The sequence below is a fragment of the Oryx dammah genome, unplaced genomic scaffold (genome assembly GCF_014754425.2).
Source record: "Oryx dammah isolate SB20612 unplaced genomic scaffold, SCBI_Odam_1.1 HiC_scaffold_20, whole genome shotgun sequence".
In the NCBI taxonomy this organism is placed as follows: Eukaryota; Metazoa; Chordata; class Mammalia; order Artiodactyla; family Bovidae; genus Oryx; species Oryx dammah.
The window spans coordinates 20073469-20096743 of NW_024070204.1; the positions used below are offsets into that span (position 1 = coordinate 20073469).

Consider the following 23275-nt stretch of genomic DNA (forward strand, 5'->3'; position numbering starts at 1 on the left):
AGGCTCTTCTGTCCATGGGATTTCCCAGGTAAGCATACTGGAATTGTTGCCATTCCATTCTCCAGGGGATCTTGTCACCCCATGGATCGAACCTGAGTCTCCTGCATTGCAGGCAGATACTTTACCAACTGAGCCATCAGGGAAGCTTCAGAAAACTTACTGCCTTCTTAATATTTTCTACTTAATGAAATATGTTCAGCATCCTCCTGGAATTGGTCAAACTCTTAAGACTAGGTCCTGGTATTTTCCTAAGGTCCTATCTTAGTGTGACTGGCTAATGTCTATGCCTGACTGAATCATAAACTTGAGACAATGACCATTTTCTATTGTGATATTTTGCCCAGTATAACAATTAGGGGATATTGGTAAGAACTGATCATCAGTGAACTAACAATGAAAACACTCCTACATTTCCTGGGTATTTTCAGAGAAGACATAACCCAGTTCTAAAATGCCTTTGATATGTTTCTGGAAAACACCATCCCAGTGTGAGCCATCAGTAGTTTACTTTGCTACAGCCCTTATCTAATCTAAGAGTAGATTGATATCGTAATTGCAACTAATCACAACAGTATAATATGAAATGTCTAGCTTGGCCCAGCTCACCAGTTTAAATGCATAAAACCTTCAGATACTGACTGTGTTTGAGTTATCTTATACTTATTAAGTGAGAAGATAATATTCAAATGAAAAAGGTATTTATGATCTAAATGATATAAATCTATAGTTCCTAGTATGCATAGTGACTGTTGCTAAGAAACTTGTTTTAATAATTGAATGGAAATCAAAGATTAATGCATTAACTTAATCTGCACAAACCACTTGACAGAGAACAATTTTATTACTTTTCTGTAAATGAGTTTTCAGAAATGTCTCAAAGTTTTGTTCTCTTCATTAAGTAAGCATTTCCCTTAAAATTGTTTCTTTTAATTTGCCTAATAACTTTCTCACAGTTAGTGGAAAAGCTAACTTTGACCCTGTCCCAATTCTCAAACACATTTTACACAAAAGTACTTGACGACACAGAGTTATGTTAAAAGTATTACATTTCATTCTTTAAGCAATAAAATGTAGAAGTAATGGTTCAAGTCCAGGTAGGAAATATTATTTTGTTAAATTACTAAAAATAGATAAAAGTATTTTCACTCTTCACTATTCTCTTATGTTTGTTTGCCTTTTAAAAATTACGTCTGGTTGCAGATAACTAAATGAAAATAAATTCAGTTCAATTTATTTCCATAAACATCTTACAGAGAACTTAGGCCACATACAACACTTAGAATGTAATTGCTTCATCAACATCACAATTACATTGTTTTCTTGTTAATCCCTATATGTTTCTCTCAAACTTTCAAACTTTCTAATTTCCTGCTAGTTTTTTCTTTTTTTTTCTAATCCTCTTCTTCATTCTTCATTTCCTCTCAGCAGAATTAAGTCATATATCAGTTAAGACAGATTCCCTTGTTTATTTGAAATGTCTGATGAAAAGATAAACACATTATCAAATTATTAAATTAATAAAGGTACAGTTCATCTACCTTTAAATTCCATCTTGAGGCATGTAATAAGTGTAAAATAGGTTTCAGATGATAAAGGAATATACCATAATCTACATAGTATTGAGATCATATCTGTTATACTTTTTTATTTTCTTCAATGTGGCTTAAGCTCTCCTCATAATGGTTTTTTTTTTTTTTTTTTAGTCATTTTTTAATAGTCCCACATGGTTTTCTGCCTGTGTCTAGATGTCAACTCTTCCTCTGCCCCCAAGGCATTAAACCTTGTCTTAGATTTATTCCACAGGGACCTCAAAGCAGCTTCCTCTAGTGGAAAGAAAATTAAGTTTAGGCAAATTTTGATTAAATATGGGTTCTACACTTAAGAACTTAGATAGCAAACATGTAGTGAAAGCTTTTTTCAGTATTAAAAATGTGAACAGTAATACCTGGCTGAGTAAATTATGTGATCATACCTTTGCTCATGGTCTTCCCATGAAGCCTTGCCAAAACCCTCCAGGAAGTATTTGTTGCTTCCTTAAAAAAAATCGGGGGGCTTCCCTGATGGCTCAACAGGTAAAGAACCCACATGCAATGCAGGAGACACAGGAGATAACGGGTTTGATTCCTGGGTCTGGGAGATCCCTTGGAGGAGGAAATGACAACCCACTCCAGTATTCTTGCCTAGAGAATCCCATGGACAGAGGTGCTTGGCTGGCTATAGTCCAAAGGTTTGCAAAGAATTGGACATGACTGAGGGACTGAGCATCAGTATTACAAAATTCTATATTCTTACTTCTTTTATCTTATTTACATAGTTGAATTTTTGTTAACAGTCTTTCTCAAATGAGAAGGATAAAATAATTATATTTTGTTTTAATGATTGTACAGAAAGTTTCTTTAGAGTAGGGCTGAATTTATTGTTCCATCCTTAATATCTTGTACTTGCATGTATGCATTGAATTCTTATAAAGATAGCTGACTGTTCCTCTTAATGATGACCATATCACATTTCAAGCATGGAAATATTTGTTTTATACCTTTAAGTATCCAGACATACTTATTCTGAAGCCTTTGTATGTCACCATATCACAGCTATTCCCTTGAACTGAATCAAATGCCAGTTGTTGCAAATCAAGTTGGATCTATTTACTCTCACTGAACGCCATGGCCAATGTCTCTGAAGAAAGACGTCATTGTAACTAGAGTCAGTTACCGTTTGATACACAAACATGGGCATCACATTTGAAAGAAAGCTTTTATTTTCTGTTCTTTTCTTTCTGATAACTAATCTTCCATTTCTTCCTTGTGATTTGTCAACTGTTTAGCTCCTTCTCTCTGAAAATTACTCACATTCTCTTAACTCAAAAATAACCTTGGACAGCTTATGAACTGGATTCTGACTATTATAATAATTTTTATGGTGAAAGATTTATATCAATTTAGGATATATTTGAAGTAACAATCTTTAAAAAAAATCAAAAATATAAAAAATTTAAATAACTGATTAAAAAAAAAGAGCTATTCTCTAAAAGTATGTAAATTATAGACAGGAGGGAAAGAGCTATGAAATTTACACTTACATAGAGCACTCAACCCTTTGAGAGAAAGCAAAGAAACTGAAACTCTAGCAGACAAAATGCAAACCCCAAACATTTAGGTAAGTAATAAAGAACATAGACTTAGGGACTTCCCTAGCCATCCAGTGGTTAAGAATCAGAATTCCAATGAAGAGGGCATGGGTTCAATCCCTGGTGAGGGAATTAAGATCCCACATGCCATATGGTGTGAACAAAAACAAAGAAAAAACAACAACAACGAGACAAAAAACATAGACTTGGACATTGCTTCATTCTGAGGAGTTACATGAAGCTCAAAAAGATTAGCTTCAAGACATTCACCATCATAACTATTATCTGGACATTCAGCCATCATATCATTACAAAAATGCAAAATTTGTTTTAAAATAAAAGCAAATATATCATTGGATATCAAGACCAAATACATCATTGGATTTCAAGACCCAATCCTTATAAAAATTAGAGCTATAGATCTGTATCATAAATCCACTGAATTTTGTCAATAAATTCTTAGCTATATCTAAATCTTATAAGGACTTTGTAGTTGTCTAGAAAAATAAGAGGTACTGAACCTCGAGTAATAACCTTTTTTTTTTTCATATGTACACAAATGTCAGCAAAAGAACTGTATTTTTTATTTTATATTTCTAGCCTGACCAATGTCAATGTTCACATACTTGAATACAACACTTTTCAGGTTTAAGTAAAGTTATTCTAAGTTTTAAACAAGATGAACCTATGTAAAGTGTTTAGAATGCTTGCAGGCATATAATAAGGTCCCTGGTTATCACATATTAAAAAATCAAATATTGTACATTTTTTACTGACATGTTTTGGCATCCTATTTTAACAAGTTACTGAAAATTATTAAATTTTGTTTGTATTCCCCAAACTTCTGGAATTACAAAGCAATGCAAAAACCTGGATAAATGCCTCAATAAACCCTTATTAGCAGAACAATTGGAATCTAGCTAATTATGTTCATATTAGTCACTCAGTCATGTCACTCTTTGCAACCTCATAGACTCTAGCCCACCAAGCTCCTCTGTCCATGGAATTCTCCAGGCAAGAAAACTGGAGGGGGTTACCTTTCTCCAGGAGATCTTCCCAACCCAGGGATCAAACCTGGGTCTCCTGCATTGCAGGAAGATTCTTTACCATCTGAACTATCAAGGAGGTCCTTTCCACTTTACTGAAGTCGTAACTGAGTTTTCCTGGGCCTCAGATTCTCTTGCTATAAAATAATCACTATGATGCTTAAAAAACTCTGGCCAAAGAATAAGCTATGATGACATCACTATTTGCTGTTAGCTAATTGCCACTGCTGCAGATGGTGACTGCAGCCATGAAATTAAAAGACGCTTACTCCTTGGAAGAAAAGTTATGACCAACCTAGATAGCATATTCAAAAGCAGAGACATTACTTTGCCAACTAAGGTCCGTCTAGTCAAGGCTATGGTTTTTCCAGTAGTCATGTATGGATGCAAGAGTTGGACTGTGAAGAAAGCTGAGTGCCGAAGAATTGATGCTTTTGAACTGTGGTGTTGGAGAAGACTCTTGAGAGTCCCTTGGACTGCAAGGAGATCCAACCAGTCCATCCTAAAGGGGACCAGTCCTGGGTGTTCCTTGGAAGGAATGATATTAAAGCTGAAACTCCAGTACTTTGGCCACTTCATGCAAAGAGTTGACTCATTGGAAAAGACTCTGATGCTGGGAGGGATTGGAGGCAGGAGGAAAAGGGGGCGACAGAGGATGAGATGGCTGGATGGCATCACTGACTCAATGGACGTGAGTTTGAGTGAACTCTGGGAGATGGTGATGGACAGGGAGGACTGGCGTGCTGTGATTCATGGGGTCACAAAGAGTCAGACACGACTGAGTGACTGAACTGAACTGAATTGCCACTGAGTATGACTAAGATCATGGCATCGAGTCCCATCACTTCATCGTGAATAGAAGGGGCAAAAGTGGAAGCAGTGATAGATTTTATTTTCCTGGGCTCCAAAATTACTGCGAATGATGACTGCAGCCATAAAATTAAAAAAAAAAAAATTGCTTCTTGGAAAGAAAGCTGAGACAAACCTAGATGGTTTATTGAAAAGCAGAGACGTGACTTTGCTCACACAGGTCCATATAGTCAAAGCTATGGTTTTTCCAGTAGTCACATAGGGATGTGAGAGTTGGACCATAAAGAAGGCTGAGCACCAAAGAATTGATGGTTTTGAATTGTGGTTTTGGAGAAGACTCTTGAGAGTCCCTTGGACTGCAAGGAAATCAAACCAGTCAACCCTAAAGGAAATCAACTCTGAATGTTCATTGGAAGGACTGATGCTCACACTGAATCTCCAATACTATGGCCAACTGATGCAAAGAGCTGGTTCACTGGAAAAAACCCTGATATTGGGAAAGATTAAAGGCAAATAGAGAAGGGAACAGCAAAGGATGAAACAGTTAGGTAGCATCACTGACTCAATGGATGAGTCTGAGCAAACTCACTCTGGGAGATAGTGAAGGACAGGGAAGCCTGGTGTGCTGCAGTCCATGGGGGTAGCAAAGAGTTAGACAGGATTTAAGGACTGAGCAACAAGAAGAAGACAAAGAATAGAAATGTAAAGGAAACAATAGCTAGAAATTAAGCTCATGGCAAGAGGGGACAGGACATGGATTATTTGTGGGGGCATTACACCTAACTGAACCTTTCTTCTAAAGTTGTGTAGTCCTGGTTAATGCCATTGCTTTCTGGCTCTTTGGTATGCTCAGTGATGATGAAATAATAATATTAATAAAATACTCAGTGACGTGAAATACCCTAGTCTTAAATTAATACCGGGCACAATAACCCTATGAAAAGGGTAATGCAAACCAGTAAAGCAAAGGAAACCAAACAGAAAATGCCTACACATGCCAAGTAATTTGTCATTTTGATGCTAATTTTTTATAACATATTTTTACTATCATTTTTATATGAGCAAACATGTTTTCAGGCTTAGAAGTGATTCATACTCCACATTTCTCAACTGACTTTATTCAAGTATACTGTTTCCTCCAAAGACATGAAAGTAAGACAACTTTTATGTTGATTCTAAACCACCTCTGTCTCTTGACAACTCCTCATGGGGATCAATTAGATCCATCTGTGTCTACAGCTTCAGTGAATCAGGCTGCCACCCATTAGAAATAATACCAAGGATGCTCCCTTATTTCAAAGTAGCACTTGTCAGATACGAGCTTCTGTGACATGAAAAACAAAGAAGATAGGCTTGTAGCTGGAGAATTTCTCTACAGTGTAGCCTTCCTTTATTCCACACACTTGGGTTTGGATTTAATTATTTCCTTATGCTTAGAAGTTTGTAATTCTCACCTTTACCTTTACAGAGTGATATTTTTAGTTGCAAATGCTCTGATTTTTTTAAAGTATTTCATTAAAATAATACTTTATTCTTATCTTGATCCTATCATGCTATGACCAGTATTCAAAAATAGAACATAGCAAATTAAACAACTTAGCATGTCCCCTAAGATATCACGTCCCATTTTGTCCCACAATTCTCATCTATCGAAGTGCAGAGAATTTCAATCCATATTTATTTGCATTTTTTACTGCTTTCTTTACAACCTTCAGTATTTCTTCCATTCTGTTTACATTCTTGAAATTACCTGTAAATCTACTCAGCAAGCATTTTCTACTTTCACAATGACTAGCAGCACACACAGGGTATTCAGGAACAAGACTGATAAATGATGACAGATTAATGTATAACAACTACTAACGCAGCAGATTCTTGAGAATGCCCCTGTGAACACTGAAAATAAAGGCTTTTTTGGACTTTAACTGAAAGTGAATCATGCAGTAATTTGAGCATGTATAACAAGTTGAACCCAGTGAGGAAATGAGCCAGGATTCAACCTGATAGGTAAGGGTGCTAAATAATGGCTCTTTTTCTTCCTTTTCCCAAGACAAATGTGCTCTTTTAGAGTTCTCTCTTGATCACAGACATGCTTCGAGAAGGAAGGCATCTAGGCCACTTTAGGGGATAGATTTGACACATACAAAGAGCAGAGCTTCTGTGCTTTCAAGCCATTGCCTGAGAGTTTTCTCTATGCTACGAATGTGTTGAGGCTACCACTGAAAGGGTGATTTTTTTTTTAATCACTCAATACCCCATGACTTAAAATCTTGTATGCATCTATGCATTTTTCCTATGGCAACAGAGTACTGTTTTGCTTTAAAATCTATTTAATGTGTTCTTTGGTTTGGATTTTGTATACTAAGCTTCGTCTCGTTAGCGTTAGAAGATTCAGAACAAACCCCATTTTTCTCTCTGTCCACTTTTTAGTTTGCATCTGCTGATCTCAAACTCCCAGTGCTTCCTTCCCTCACCACACCTGCCCTTGGCAACCACAGTGCCTGTGAGTCTGTTTCTGTTTTGTAGATATGGTTGGTTTTTTTTTTTTTGTATTGTATTCCCCACCCCTCCTGTCCTTTTTGTAGGTGCATCAACACACGGCACAGATTAAGTACCCAGAAGAAGCAAAGCTGAATCCGAACAAATCTCAAAATATCTTACAGGATCAATTTATAAGTGAGGAAAAGGGAATGCTACCATGTTTGAGCAATATAAGTGGCATTTATGGGTGCGGGAAGAATGAGTGTTTTCTTACACTTTCTTTCTCTTGCTTTGTCTTACTGATTGCTTTGTCGGACTCATACTCAGCAGCCGTATGCCAATAAGGAGCTCCTTGCCAAGTCTGGACTTTGAGCAACTCCACAATGCATCTTACCTTAAATCTGACTGCAATTGTGCTTCAATCAGGAGATACCATTGCCACAGTGAAAAAAATAAACTGCAAATTACCAATGGTCGAACAATCTTTTTTCAAACACCAATTTTGGGTAGGGGACAGAGATTTTAGAATAATTGAAAAATGTATTTTATATATATGTGATATTTCGGGCACTGTGAATGTATCTTAATATTGTTATTTGTGAGACTCATCCTTTTAGGCTGACTACTAAGTCTCTTTTGTGGATAAAAAACTGAGGTTGATCAGCTTGAGTGACAAGTCCGACATCCGATCACTACTAAACCCCGTTACAGGGATTGCTATCAGATGTTTTTCCTCAAAACCTATGAAGTGAAAGTTGCTCAATCGTGTCTGACTCTTTGTGATCGCATGGACTATACAGTCCAGAATACTGGAGTGGGGAGCCATTCCTTTCTCCAGGGGATCTTCCCAACCCAGGGATTTGAACCCATGTCTCCCACATTGCATGAGAATTCTTTACCAGCTGAGCTATCAAAAAAGTCCAATGGCTCTTCTTTTATTCTACTTACCATGAAAAGTCATTACACTTTCAAGCATTGCATTCTATAACTAAATCATTCATACAAGCCTGGTGAGTCTTCTTTTCATTCTCTTTCTGACACATAGAACAGAAAGCACTGCTTTTTCTTACCTAACGGCACTGCTGCCCACGTCCAGGTCTTGAGCAGTGACAGCACCAATGATGGTCCCTACGGGAGTGTCTTCATAAACCTCCATGGTGTAGAGCGGCTTGCTGAACACCGGCGGCTCGTCCACGTCCAGCACGCTGATCTTCACCGTGGCCGTGTCCTTGAAGGGGCCCGCGGAGTGAAACCGGTGGTCCAGGTGAACGTTGGAGGCCTCTACTTTAAAAGTGTAAGCTTTCTTTGTTTCAAAATCTAATGGCTATAGGGAGGACAAAACGAAAGTGAGAGATACTTTCATATAGGATGTGGCGAGGATGATGGACCTTGCTGCAGAGTAACTTGCAAGTTAGTAGCAAATTATCATTTCCCTTTAAAAATCAGTGGATAAGGGAAGTAAAAGTTAAACAGCTTAAGAGAAAAGACCGCTTGTAAAAGTGCCTGGGTAACTTGCAAAGATAATCAATTGCATACATTAAAAGATATATGCACACACATATGCCAGGAAAGGCTTATTCCTTTCCTGTAACTAGTTACAACAGCAGAGCAAGTCTATGAGGTATTTTCTGCTCTTATCCAATACTGACATCTGGTGGATCTAAGCAGTAATTACAAATACAACAAAATAGAAATTAATGCTTTCCCCCCCGCCATTCCAGCTGAGAATTTGGCGTAGCAAAATGTATTTTGTTGTTGGATGATTTTTATTATTTTGATGATAATACCCTTTTCTATTAAATATTTTTGAATATCTAAGTGTTTTTGCTGTAAAAGGTCTATGCGTGTTGCTGAGGTCTGTTTCTAAGTTCCGTCTGAGTCTTTGTGACCCCATAGACTACAGCGCACCAGGGTTCCCTGTCCTTCACTATCTCCCAGAGTTAGCTCAAACTCATGTGCATTGAGTTGGTTATGCTATCCAACCATCTCATCCTCTATTGTCCTCTGCTCCTTGTGCCTTCAGTCTTTCCCAGCAGCAAGGTCTAGTTTTGGGCCTTTGTGTTGTCAGCTTTACACATATAATTGGTAGGTACTATAATGCATTATCAGGATATTTGACCAAGCATTAAGGCTTTGAGCATGTATAATTAAAGAACAACATTAGACAGAATATTTGGATGTAATTTGTCCCTGGAGTCATTGATCCTTGATTTTTCACTTTGTTTACATTTACCCTTTTTCTGAATATTAGTTTTATGTTCCCAATAACTATAAATATTACATTATAAAAATATGCTGCTGCTGCAGTGCTTAATTAAAATGAAAACTTTAAGGTCACTGGCTCTGACTTCTAATCACCTATGACAAACTAAGACAACATGAAATTAACATGAATACAGTTAATTAACACAGTGGTTTTCTGGGACCTTTAGAAGTTTCTGCTTTCTCAATTAATTCCCTCTAGTATGACTCCAATGTTGTGTTCACACGTCCCTTTTGGGCCTTCGTACACCTGGGGGAAATAAAGTGGGTACCTTTCACTCTTTTAAGAACAAGATTGCTGTTTCAGGCATTTCCTGAGAAAAAGGGGAAAGAAAAGGAAAAAAAAAATGCTATGAAATCAAAAAATCACAAATTAATCAAGTTTATTATAGCAAAAAGTAACACTTCTCAAACTTGAAATAAAGTCTCTTTCACAGTAATTTTCACTCAGGGGGATCTATCTTTATTTTCCCTGTAATTATTACCTTTACTTTGTTTAAATTTGTCCAGTTTTTACTCATATATTTATTTGCCTTGGATTCAATGTTTTATTTTCATTTATTCAGCTCACAAGTTTTTACATATAGTACTGATTTTCTTTAACTTTCATCTCCTTCTTTCTAAGACTTTTCATTTGTCTTAAAACTAATATAAGTAGAGTTATTGCACAATATGCCATGGTTGATATTGTGGCTATTGGTTACACAGATAGAGACACAGTATCTCAATAAAGAGATGATCCCATAATGCTACTGGTTTGATCAGCCTACAGCGTAAACTACTGTGTTTTGTTAAAGGAATCGGGGTCAAGAAAAGAAAACAAATTGCCAGAATAGGATAGTAAATATCTTTCAAACCAAAACCACAAAACTGTTACAATTACTGAGAATTTTTACCTGGAATGAAGAAGACAAGACAAAAAAAAAAAAAGGACAAACCTTTTCAAATATTGAAAGGCTCTCATGTTGAACATCAGTTTGGTATACTCTATAAGTCTTTCAATGGGGAGTTAACAATAATTTAGTTTACTAAATATGTCAATTTTAAGTTAAAAAGGAAGAAGTTTCTAACAAATGAAACCATGCAAAATTAAATTAATGTTAAAAGATATTGATTGCCTACTGGTATTAAGACCTGGGAAACATCCCAGGAAGACAGAAGAGACAAAGATAATATGGTTTTCCATCCTGCTTACTGTCTGAGTTGTCTGTAGAAGTACTAAGTCTCCCATCTTTTGATGTATTCAAGGGGAATTGGATGCCAAAGAGATATCTGAGTTATGTATAATTTATAAGCTGTGCAAACTTATAAAATATAGCTTGTTTTTTCAAACTCCAAATGCTCCATAAATGTTAAACAATATAATTTTTATCCTAGTTATCCATAACTTCTGGTGTCAGACAATTTTGACTTCATCTTTGGTCTGTTTGTCTAGAAATCTATTTGATCTGCCTTGGCTGTCACTTACACCCTTCTCTGTACCAGAATTAACTCCCTTAAAATGAAAAAGTTGGTACCAGCTATTCTTCCTTTCTCTCTCTACTTCTCCTAGATATCAGAAGGCTTCTGATTGTGGGATTAGGCAAATTATTTCTTGACAAGATCTCAGTTTTATTTACCTACTTAAAAAATATGCCACTGTTACAGACTTGCTACTGATGGACTTCTCTCCCCACTTTGAAAGTCATTTCAAGTCCAGAAATGAAGGGAAAATTAAAACCCAGAGGGATGGTACAGGGAGGGAGGAGGGAGGGGGGTTCAGGATGGGGAACACGTGTATACCTGTGGCGGATTCATGTTGATGTATGGCAAAACCAATACAATATTGTAAAGTAATTAGCCTCCAATTAAAATAAATACATTTATATTTAAAAAAATATTTTTTAAAAAATTTCCTTTTAGGAAATCAAACATAATTTCTGTCTTTTAAGAACTCCTGACCTATCACTGCAGGCAAATACTTAGTGGTTGTGGAGATAAAGAGTGAGATGAAATAAACTTTCCGTACATACAGATATTCTTTTAAGACTGAAAACTTACATCCTGCAGTGATCAAATAACTGAAGAAAATTGTAGGAGAAATGTCACAGTAATATCTTAGATGGCCTTACTTCTTCATGATCCTGGCCCTTAGGTAATGCCATTTTATGAAACTGGATAACTCAGAAAGAGAGGAGGGGGTGGAAATCAATACCAGTCTCTCTCTAGTTGACTTTATCCAGCTGATCTGACAGACTGTCCTCCACTTTTTGTGGCCGCAGGGTAAGATGGGGTGGTGCTGAGGAATGAAGTTCATCTAACTTTGCAATCAACAAAAATCTTATTATTTGAAATAAGTATAGAAAAAAAACAGAATTTTTTGTTATTGTTAGGAAATGAATCATTTTCTATAACAGAAATCCATTATGATGAAGTTAATTTAGTTCTGCCACATTAAATAGAAAACTTTGTGGTACTGCTTGGGGCACATTTAATTTTATGAACCTTTCTAGAAAAGTAAGGAAATGATTGATTGAAGAGAATTCAGTTGAGTAGCTCCTTCTCCTAGGGATGTTTCAATAAAGGAAGTTTAGCAAAGCCAGAGTTTTCACGAGGTAATTCACATTGTAGGGAGTAGTATGGTAAGAAAAAAAAAAACTGTGGAGAAATGAAATAAGATATCTTTAAATGTTCTTTAGAATATAAAAGGAGAAATTAATCAAGATATTATCTTTTTGTTTCTCTCTTTTTATCCACTTTCTCTGCTTTTACTTTGATGAGGTCCCAGTCATGTAAAACTACATAAAATATTAAGTGCCAAATGATTTTCTCATTTCAAAGAGGGAAGAACAATTTTTGTCATAAAATACAAGAGAATAATCCCCTGGGCTCTTTCAGACCTTGTCACTTTTCCAGAAAATTTTGAGCAAAAATGGGTAGCTAGAATTATATTTTGAGGAATCTGAGAAGCAGCTTTGGTAGACCAAATTCCAGCCTCTCCTGAAGATTCTTGCCCCCTGGACAATATAATCTCTTGTATAACTTTATGCCCTTGAGTGTGTGAGGGTCCTCTGAACTGAAATCATGGAATGCAGTATTATACCATGAATTTGCTAAGTTTTATGGAAAAATAAATAATGCAAATATAATCAAGGTCTTTAATCACTTAACATTGAGTTAATTACAAGGGAAATTTTTATTTAAAGGGTCTGATGTAATCATGTGAGGTTTAGTAGAAGCTACTAATTGCTCCTAGCCTTGAAGAAGTACATTTGTGATGTAGGAGCCCACCTGCCCGGGGTGCATATGGTAACTGAGACCGGACCTTGACCAACAAACAGCCTGCAAAGTAAGTAGGGCCAGCAGTCGTAAGGCCATAAGAAATGAATTCTGCCCAAACTAGTACACTTAGCAAGAAAAAAAACACAAAACAATAACAAAAAACTTTAAGCCTCAGATCAATTGTAGCCCTGGTCTATACCTTGATTTCAGCCTGGAAGACCCTGAGCTTAAGACTCATTTATATTCTACTCTGACCCACAATAGTGTGTGCTTTCATCACTCTTTACTTTCTACTCTTCTATATAGCTTCTATATAGTCAAGGCTATGGTCTTTGCTGTGGTCATGTATGGATGTGAGAGTTGGACTATAAAGAAAACTGAGCACTGAAGAATTGATGCTTTTGAACTGTGGTGTTGGAGAAGGCTCTTGAGAGTCCCTTGGACTGCAAGGAGATCCAACCGGTCCATCCTAAAGAAAATCAGTCCTGAATGTTCATTGGAAGAACTGATGTTGAAGTTGAAACTCCAATAATTTGGCCACCTGATGCAAAGAACCAACTCAATTTGAAAAGACCCTGATGCTGGGAAAGATTGAAGGCGAGAGGAGAAGGGGATGACAGATGATGAAATGGTTGGATGGCATGACCGACTCAATGGACATGAGTCTGAGTAAACCTGGGCAGTTGGTGATGGACAGGGAGGCCTGGCGTGCTGCAGCCCATGGGGTCACAAAGAGTCAGACATGACTGAGCAACTGAACTGAACTGATATAGCTTCAGTTTTTATGATGAACAAGAGAAATACGACCATAGTAGCAGAGTCCTCCCTCTGAACAAAATGCATCCTTTAGAAACAACTCTATCCTTTCAATCATGTTATAGATCTTAATGGTTAATGGAAATAAAATTCTCAATGAACTCAAATAACTGAAGGCTGTAATGTATCTGAAAGAGAAGATGATTTTCAAGCAAGCAACTAGGAAACAGATTTATACTAGACTGAACAAGGTTAAAAAGACACTAAGAACAACCTCTTATAAAGGAGGTTTATGACATTAATGTGTGTGTATGCATGTGCTAAGTCGCTTCAGTCATGTCAGACTCTTTGCAACCCTATGGGCCATACCCTACCAAGTTCCTCTGTCCATGGGGATTCTCCAGACAAGAATACTGAAGTGGGTTGTCATGCCCTCCTCTAGTAGGTCTTCCTGACCCAGAGATCAAACCCATGTCTCTTATGTCTCCTGCATCTGCAGGCATGTTCTTTACCACTAGCCCTACTTGGGAAGCCATTATGATACCAGTCTGAACTACCTGACTTTCAGATAAAGCATCATTTTATAGGTAAAGTCAAGTTTCCCAACCAATTAAGTAGTTTTGATCAATACAGTAATCAATTCATTTATTTGTTCCTAGCACTTTCTTACTCTACAAGAAATCACTCTAGAACTCTACCAGTACTCAAGTTACATATTAAATCATCCATAGATGATGTCTGTACCTACTTCTTTAATTGATTTATTCAAATTAGTTTAAATCTACATAATTTGAATCAAATATTTGATTAGATTTTATTACAGTAGGAACTGAGGATCTCTTGGTTCATGAGTTAAATTAGGTCCTTTTATTTTTTTTCTTTTTATAGAAGAGGGGTAGACAGAACAAATAATACATAAATAATTCTTTTCAGTTAGTGGTAAGATTTATGAGGAAAACAGTTCTAATGGGACAGAAAAACAGCTAGGGAGATATTCCGTAGAGCAGATAGGATGCACTTCTCTGAGGATGTAATGCTGGAAGTGGGATGCGAAGAACCAGGTATGAGGAAATCAGAGGGAATTGAGCCTTAGGGAGGAAATTAAGGGCAGAATTCCTGCATATTTTATTCCTCTTTTCCACCCAAATTGCTTGACTGTCCAACTGTGGCTTCCCTTGTGGCTCAGTGGTAAAGAATCTGCCTGCAGTGCAGGAGATACAGGAGGTGCTGGTTCAGCCCCTGGATCTGGAAAGCCCCCTGGAGAAGCACGTGGCAACTCACTCCAGTATTCTCCCCTGCAGAGTCCCATGCACAGAGAAGCCTGCGGGTCTCCAGTCCATGGCTCGCACAGTTGGACACTAATGACGCCAATGAGCACACACAACACACATCCTCCCGTGTGCTACATGCGATGACAGATGTTGGAAATGGACAAGAACCCCCCGTGGAGTTCACTCTCTTCTGGGATTTGATGGTCAACAATAAGATAAGCAAACTGTAGCATCCAATGTGATCATGAGTGCTATACTGCTGCTAAGTCGCTTCAGTCGTGTCCGACTCTGTGCTACCCCAGAGACGGCAGCCCACCAGGCTCCCCCGTCCCTGGGATTCTCCAGGCAAGAACACTGGAGTGGGTTGCCATTTCCTTCTCCAATGCAGGAAAGTGAAAAGTGAAAGTGAAGGCTCTTAGCCGTGTCCGACTCTTAGCGACCCCATGGACTGCAGCCTACCAGGCTCCTCCGTCCATGGGATTTTCCAGGCAAGAGTACTGGAGTGGGGTGCCATTTCCTTCTCCATATAAGTGCTATGGAAAAATCCAAAACTTGAAAGACATATGTCTATAGTGTATCGGGGATTAGATGAGGAAGAATGTGTGTGTCTATATACATGAGAGAGAGCTATGGGAGGGCCTGGAATCATCTACACTGAGGAAGAAATTCAACTCAGTGTTTCACACAAAAAAATAGCCAAACATTATTTTGTTTGACTTTTAAAAGTGGTCACATTTCCAGATGAGAATGTTCCTTTAGCAAGAGGGAAAAACAATGAAATCTGGCCATTTTTAAAACAGATTTTTGTTTTAATAAATTTAAACAATATTTCAGTTCTAAATTAAAATTAAAAAAAAAAAACTCTGCAAGAACAGTAAAATTACAGGACAAAAAGTGTCTGTCAAAAAATATTAAACTGAAGGAATATACACTTAATACAATGTATCTCTATAAACATCGTTACAGTACTATTCATTAGAAATGAATTTAATTTTTCTATGGGCAAGTTATCAAGGATTTTGTGCAGGACTGCAAATTCCTGATAATTTAATGCATTAAGAGTCATAGCATCATATCTAAGCCTGCATTTCAGTGACAATAATTTTTGGAACAAATTCACTAAGGAAAAACATAATACAAAAGAGAATTAGAAAAACATCTAGTGTTTTATCTGAGGGCTTGTGGTGATATTTTCCCTAAGAAAGAGAAGATTTCATCAACTGTTATAATTATCTAAGCAAAATATGCATCTTATAGGCACATGCAGTATCAATCATGACCATCTGGAGGGACAATTATATTTTTAACTTCTTGTACGACCACTGTCACATTTTACTTTCAACCTATATTGTTCTTCACAATAGTTAAACTATGTGCTTTAAAACATATACTATAAATTGACTGCAACTTGTGTAGGCTTGAAGTTACTTTTCTCCAGAGTTTCATATTTCCCATTTGCATAATCAGTGAAACAACATTTTTCTAAATATCTTAAAAATATGTTGAACTCTGCATGGGACTAAGAACAATGTTGCGTCTGAAATTAAAGCAATAAACCAACATGAGACATTTTTTTAAACAGAAATTTAAACACCCACATGTTTCAAGCATTTCCTTTATCATGGTGACACAGATATAGTAATGGCAAAGTGTCTTTAGGGAATTAAACTATAGTAGAAAGATCAGATGCATTTAAAATTTGAGCCACCATAGAGTCTCATATGTGCTTGGCCAGAAATGGTAACTTTTGGGGAAGAGAGTAAGGTGGGATCAGTATTGCCTGGGGGACACAAGGAAGTCTTTGGTGAGAGACATGGGTGAGAGCCATGTTAAAAAACAGGAAAAGATGAACAGAAATGCTTAGGAAGGGTGCTACCTTCTATGTAGCTGGAAAAACAGCACAGCATCTTCAGTAGAAACTGCAATGAGTTTGTGTGGTTGGCATGTAGTGAGTGAATGTGTACATATATGTGTGTGTGTGTGTGTGTGTGTGTGTGTGTGTATGCAGGGGATGGTAATAGAAAACATGCTATCTGCTCTTTATCTTAACAGTGATGGAACCCAGAAGCACATGAAGTGCAAGAGTAAAATTCACTCAGAAAGGAAATGGATGAACATTAGGTGTATGGCTCAGAGAATAGCCTATGTAATAGAAGAAAGAAGAAACAAGGCTGGTTGGTTGTAAGTCAACCCATGAGGAGGAAATTTTAATTCAGGTTTGGGAGGAGATCAGTGGCTAGGCTTCCTATGCTATTCGGTAAGGGGAAGTCAGTGGTAATAGAAGTGGCATAAAAATAAGCCTAGATTTCTGTTTTAAGGAACTGGAGAGGAAGCAGGGCGTTATCCAGGAAGGAGAAAATGGGAGCAGGCACGCTGCTGTTGGGATAAGTAAAGGAATTCAGCTTTAGACACTTTGAGTGTGAAAAGACTATCACACACACATTAGAAATGTTTACAAGGCAGAAAACAATCTTCATTGGTTATGTCAACTCGGGGGAGGATTAAGAGTTGAGACTGGGGAAGTTAGGTGAAAGAAAGTGAAAGTTGCCGATTTGCTTCTGACTCTTTGTGACTCCATGGTCTATACTGCCCATGTAATTCTCCAGGCCAGAATACTGGAGTGGGTAGTCTATCTCTTCTCTCCAGGAGATCTTCCCAACCCAGGAATCAAACTGGGGTCTCCTGCATTGCAGGTGGATTCTTTACCAACTGAGCTATCAGGAAAGCTAGGTGAGATGCTTAAAAACAGAAAATGACAAATATAAAAATAATATAATATTTAGAGAAACAAAGAACACCTTGTATTTTTCTCTGAAATTTTCATGTTTGGCAAAAACAATAAATCGAGGTGTATGCTTGGCTGTGTACAACAGTTGAGTGCCTGCCCAGTCCTGTTGGACTGTCTGTGACTCGCCAGACTCTGTCCATGGAATTTTCCAGGCAAGAATACTGGAGTGGGTTGCCAGTTCCTTCTTCAGGGGATTTTTCAGGGGGTTTTCCCAACCCAGGGATAAAACCCGGTTCTCCTGTGTCTTCTGCTTTGCAGGCAGATTCTTTACCGCTGTGCCACCTGGGAAGCCCAAACAAGTATTCCTAATTGTTCTTTTTTCTAAGAGTTTTTCCAAAATTAACCACGTGGTGGTGCTGTGCTATCAAATCAACTGATGTCAATTCACTCCCTTGCCACTGAAGCCAGCATAAAGGAGTTCAGTGACAACAGCGCTCAAGTAAAATGTCCAGTGGAATCAGTAGAGAGTTTAGCCTATTTATTTAAAATCCCGAGGAAGAATAAAATACTTATCTCTTAACGTTTTTAAGGAAAAACTAAATAACTCTCCGGTGTATTTACTGTGATCACAATTACTGTTATTTGAAATGAAATAATATTATTATGTAATAGCAAAATAGTAAGGATTTATTTTTTAGTTCCAAAGAAATTTTACTTATTTTAAAATAAATAGGAAATTACTTTACCCTTCTTTATTTTAAACAGATGCTATCATTACTTATGTAAAAATAGTACAGAGCTGTTTTAGAAATTACTCAAATTATTAAAATTGCTCTTTTGCACAATATAAGTATTCATCTCAGTATTTAACTGCTTAAATCTCTTAATCAGTAACAAGAAAACCACAGTGTGCATGTACATAAATATGTATTTTCAGTTCTTGAATATTTATAACTCATGTTAACTTTACATTTATATTTGTATCCAGTAAATATATATTTATTCTCACTTATGGGCTTCTCAGGTGGTGCTAATGGTAAAGAACCCACTTGCCAGTGCAGGAGGCATAAGAGACTTGGGTTCGAGCCCTGGGTAGGAAAGATCCCCTAGAGGAGGGCATGGCAGTCCTCTCCAGAATTTTTGCCTGGAGAATCCCTTGGACAGGCAGGCTATGGATCATAGGGTCACAGAGAGTCATTCACAACTGAAGCAACTTAGCACGCATATTCTCACTTATCCAGGAAGATATAAAAACTATGGACTAAAAACATATATTTAATTTAGCTTTTCTTGTAAGAATGAAATGGCTGAATTTAAAATTTCTCTCATTTTAAATGCAACCCATGGCCTAATTATTAGATGTGACAAAAAAATTTTAAGTTATCCTGACTTTGTTATTGTTTCTATTGTTATAATACTTAGCCATATATAGGGCACTTTTTATTTATTCATACTTTCCTTAGTGCAATAGAACATAAGTATAAAATAAGAATAGTTTCTTTTTTAAAAAAAAGCAGTATCTTGTGGCTTGGAGAGATATATAAAGTTGCATAATGTTATTCTGAATTCAGAATGACACAGTGAAATGACATTGTCACAGTGCTCATAAACTGAACCCAAGGTTTAAAAAATAAAAATGCCTTTTTTTTCATTCTGAGAACCTCATGTAAACTTGACCATCATTTTTAATCCACTTATACCTTCCATGCATAGAGAAAGAGGAGAGAGGGAAAAATAGTAAAAGGAAACTAAATAAAGATTTTGGAAATGCAAACATAAGAAGAATGTGTGTTTTAGAGAATTTTAAGCATTTTAATTTATTCTTTAGTGATATAAAAAAGAAAATCACTCTAAAAACAAAAAACAGATGATTTTAAAAACAGATATATTCAAATGGAGAATATGTATTTTTAGACTTTTTATATGTATGTAATATACTTAAGAATATAATTTCTATATGAATTTGATTTCATATAAAAAATTTTCATTGCAATTCTATGCTGAGCTATTGAGAGAAAAGTTTCCAAAAGTAATTTTAATGTCCTTATGGAACCTAAACACTGCTGTTGATATTTACATACATATTTATTATTGTACATCTACTTTTCCTGGGACTGAATAAGTTGAAGATACAATTTTCTGAGAACTCTATGTATATATCCATAAATAGTCTTTTAATAGACCTTTCCCTCAGAAAAAAAAAAAATCTATTTAAAGAACTATAGGCCAACTAGTACATGAAGAGATGCTGAACATCACTAATGACCAGGGAAATGTTAACAGCATAATGAGATACCACCTCATATATGCTAGATTGGTTATTATCAAAAAGACAAAAAAAATAGTGTTGGAGAGAATATGAGGAAAAAAGGGTCTTTGTACATTATTGGTGCAAATATAAATTGGTGTAGCCATTATGGAAACTAGTATGTAGGTTGCTCACAAAATGGGCTTCCCTGGTAGCTCAGATGGTAAAGCATCTGCCTGCAATGCGGGAAACCTGGATTCAATCCCTGGATCAAGAAGATCCCCTGGAGAAGGAAATGGCAACCCACTCCAGTACTCTTGTCTGGAAAATTCCACGGATGGAGGAGCCTGGTGGGCTACGGTCCATGGGGTCGCAAAGAGTCAGACACTAACTTTAAAAGACATATGCAAACCCATTTTCACTGCAGCATTATTTTGTTATTGTTATTTAGTTGCTAAGTCACGTCCAACTCTTTAAGACCCCATGGACTGGTGGGCTGCAGTCTATGGGGTCGCACAGAGTCGGACACGACTGAAGAGGCTTAGCAGCAGCAGCAGCAGACTCCTCTGTCCTCCACTATCTCTTGGAGCTTCCTTAGGGCTTCCCTGGTGGCTCAGTGTTAAAGAACCTGCCTGCCAGTGCAGAAGGAGTGGGTTCAATTCCTGGGTTGGGAAGATCCCATGGAGAAGAAAACGGACACCCACTTCAGCATTGTTGCCTGGGAAATCCTTGGACAGAGGAGCCTGGAGAGTTGCAGGTGGGATTACAAGAGAGTCAGACATGATTTAGTGACTAAACAAAACAGACATCATTATTGACAATAATGAAAATATGGAAGCATCTCAAATGCCCACTGAGAGGTGAATGGATAAAGAAAATGTGGAATATACAGTCATCCCTTGGTATATACAGGGCATTGACTCCAAGATGCCTTGCAGATACCAAAATCCAAGGATGCTCAGATCCCTTATATAAAATGATAGTATTTGCATATAACCTTTGCATATTTTCTGTACACTGTAAATATTTTTTATATCACTTTTAATATCTAATATAAGTAAATGCTATGTAAATAGTTGCCTGTATGCAGCAACTTCAAGTTTTGTCTTTCAGAATTTTATATGGGACTTTTCCCCTAAATAATTTGGCAGTTGATTGAATCGTTGGATATGAAATTTGCAGTTACAGAGATACAGAATAAAATCTTACTATTTATGACAACATGGAGGAACTTTGAGGGCATTATGTTAATTTAAGTGAAATAAGTCAAACAAAGAAAGACAAATATCATATAATTTCATTTATCTATGAAATCTAAAACAAACAAACAAGCTCATAGATACAGGGAACTGATTGCTATTGCCAGAAGTAGAGGTTGGGTAGTGGGTGAAATGGGTGGGGTGGGATGTGGCTCGTGTTCTCAGTCATGTCCGACTCTTTGCAACCCCATGGACAGTAGGCTGCCAGGCTCCTCTGTTCATGGGATTTCCCAGGCAAGAATACTGGAGTGGGTTGCCATTTCTTCTTCCAGGGATCTTCCCAACCCAGGGGTTGAACCCGCATCTCCTACATTTCTTGCATTGGTAGGCTGATTCTTTACCACTGAACCACCTGGGAACACCCAGTGAAATGGGTAAAGGGAGTCTAAAGGTTTCTTCTCTTTCTCACATTTACATACTTCTTCATGCCCCTTCCTGACAAAAGACAAACTACATATCCTGAGATAATGACGTATTTCCAATATTTTGAATTTTACTCTTCTTCTATATGAATCAAGTTAACATAACTAGAGGGCTTCCCATCATATTATACCTTCTTGCCTTCTCCCTCCTTCTGGTTAATTTTTCTGTTTACTTGGCACATCATAGCACCCTCAAGCCCAGCTTTATCCTTTCTCATCTCTTCCAGTCACCTGTAGCAGAGCTTGCCCATATCAGAATTCATCCACTCTGAGGTCTAGGCTCATGAACAAGTGTGTGTTAGATATTGATATTCTCATAAAAGTAGTAAATAGGGTGAGGCCAAACCTGGTATACTTAGTGTTTACTTCTATAACTTATTTTTAAATTAACCTTTTCATTAAGCTGATAACAATAACAAATTAAATTAAAATTAAACTCTGATAAGAATTTTTTAATGACTTAAGCAAATTAATAGGCATAGTTGTTTCAACATAAAATATGCATGTGTGTGTGAGTGCTAAGTTCCTTCAGTAGTGTCTCTCTCTTTGCGACCCTATTGTCGCCCTCCTCTGTCCATCATATTCTCCAGGCAAGAATACTGGAGTGGGTTTCTATGCCCTCCTCCAGGGGATCTTCCAGGGATCGAACCAGCATCTCTTATGTCTGGCAGGCACATTCTTTACCCCTAGTGCCACTTGGGAAGTCCAGCATAAAATATATACCTGTTGAATCACAAAATAAAAGTTGGGAATGAATATTTCCTAGTTACCCAGACATTTTTTTAATTTAAAATATTCCTCATTGAAAGGAAATTAAGATGTCTCTCATTTCCTTTGTGTTTTTTAATTTTTATTGGGTAATCTACTATTCAAAAACATGTCCACATACCTTTTTCAATTTGATAACTCCTTCTTGTGTGTCCTCATCTGTGACGATGTCAAACAAATTTCCTCCATCTCCTGGAACAATATTGTATTCAATTTCTGCATTTTGTCCAAAATCAGGATCCACGGCTCTTATTCTTCCAATAGCTGAGCCAACAGGAGAAGACTCGGGAACTTTCAGGTGGAAAATGCCTGATGAGATACATTTATATTTTTTGTTTACAGTGAATTTAGTCAAATATATAAGATTACTTGGCTTGAAAATACAGTCTACAGAAAATAAACCAACTGAAAGACATAATAGTGCAAAACCAAAAGGCAGTTTGTTCTCCAGTTAAAGGTTATAATTAGGAGCAGTATTTTCACTTTTCACTTCAAAGGATTCTGTAGTAGAATTTCAATCATTAAAAATGGAAAGTGTTGAAATTACTAGAAGAAGTATTTTACATACTAACAGCATATAATACTTGCACCTAGTATCAAATGTGAAGGTGAGGATATCCATGAAATAAATTGGTACTAATGTAAAAGAATCCAGAATATAAGACATAGATTTAAAAGATGCCTCCATGGGATTCTCCAGGCAAGAATACTGGAGTGGGTTGCCATTTCCTTCTCCAGGGGATCTTCCCGACCCAGAGATTGAACCCAGGTCTCCTGAATTCCAGGCAGACTCTTTAACCTCTGAGCCACCAGGGAAGCCCAATGTAAAAGAATCC

General features: G+C 37.0%; 1 protein-coding gene across 3 annotated transcripts in view; it reads right to left on the minus strand.

Moving 5' to 3' along the window:
* Positions 1–23275, minus strand: part of CDH12 (cadherin 12) — a 326182-nt gene that overhangs the window by 41986 nt on the left and 260921 nt on the right. For all 3 annotated transcript variants that reach the window (XM_040262493.1, XM_040262491.1, XM_040262494.1), the window contains exons 5-6: positions 22561–22748; positions 8535–8788 (exon numbers count right to left, since the gene is read on the minus strand). In XM_040262493.1, the coding sequence (XP_040118427.1) occupies positions 8535–8788; positions 22561–22748 (442 nt within the window). The remainder of the gene's footprint in view (positions 1–8534; positions 8789–22560; positions 22749–23275) is intronic.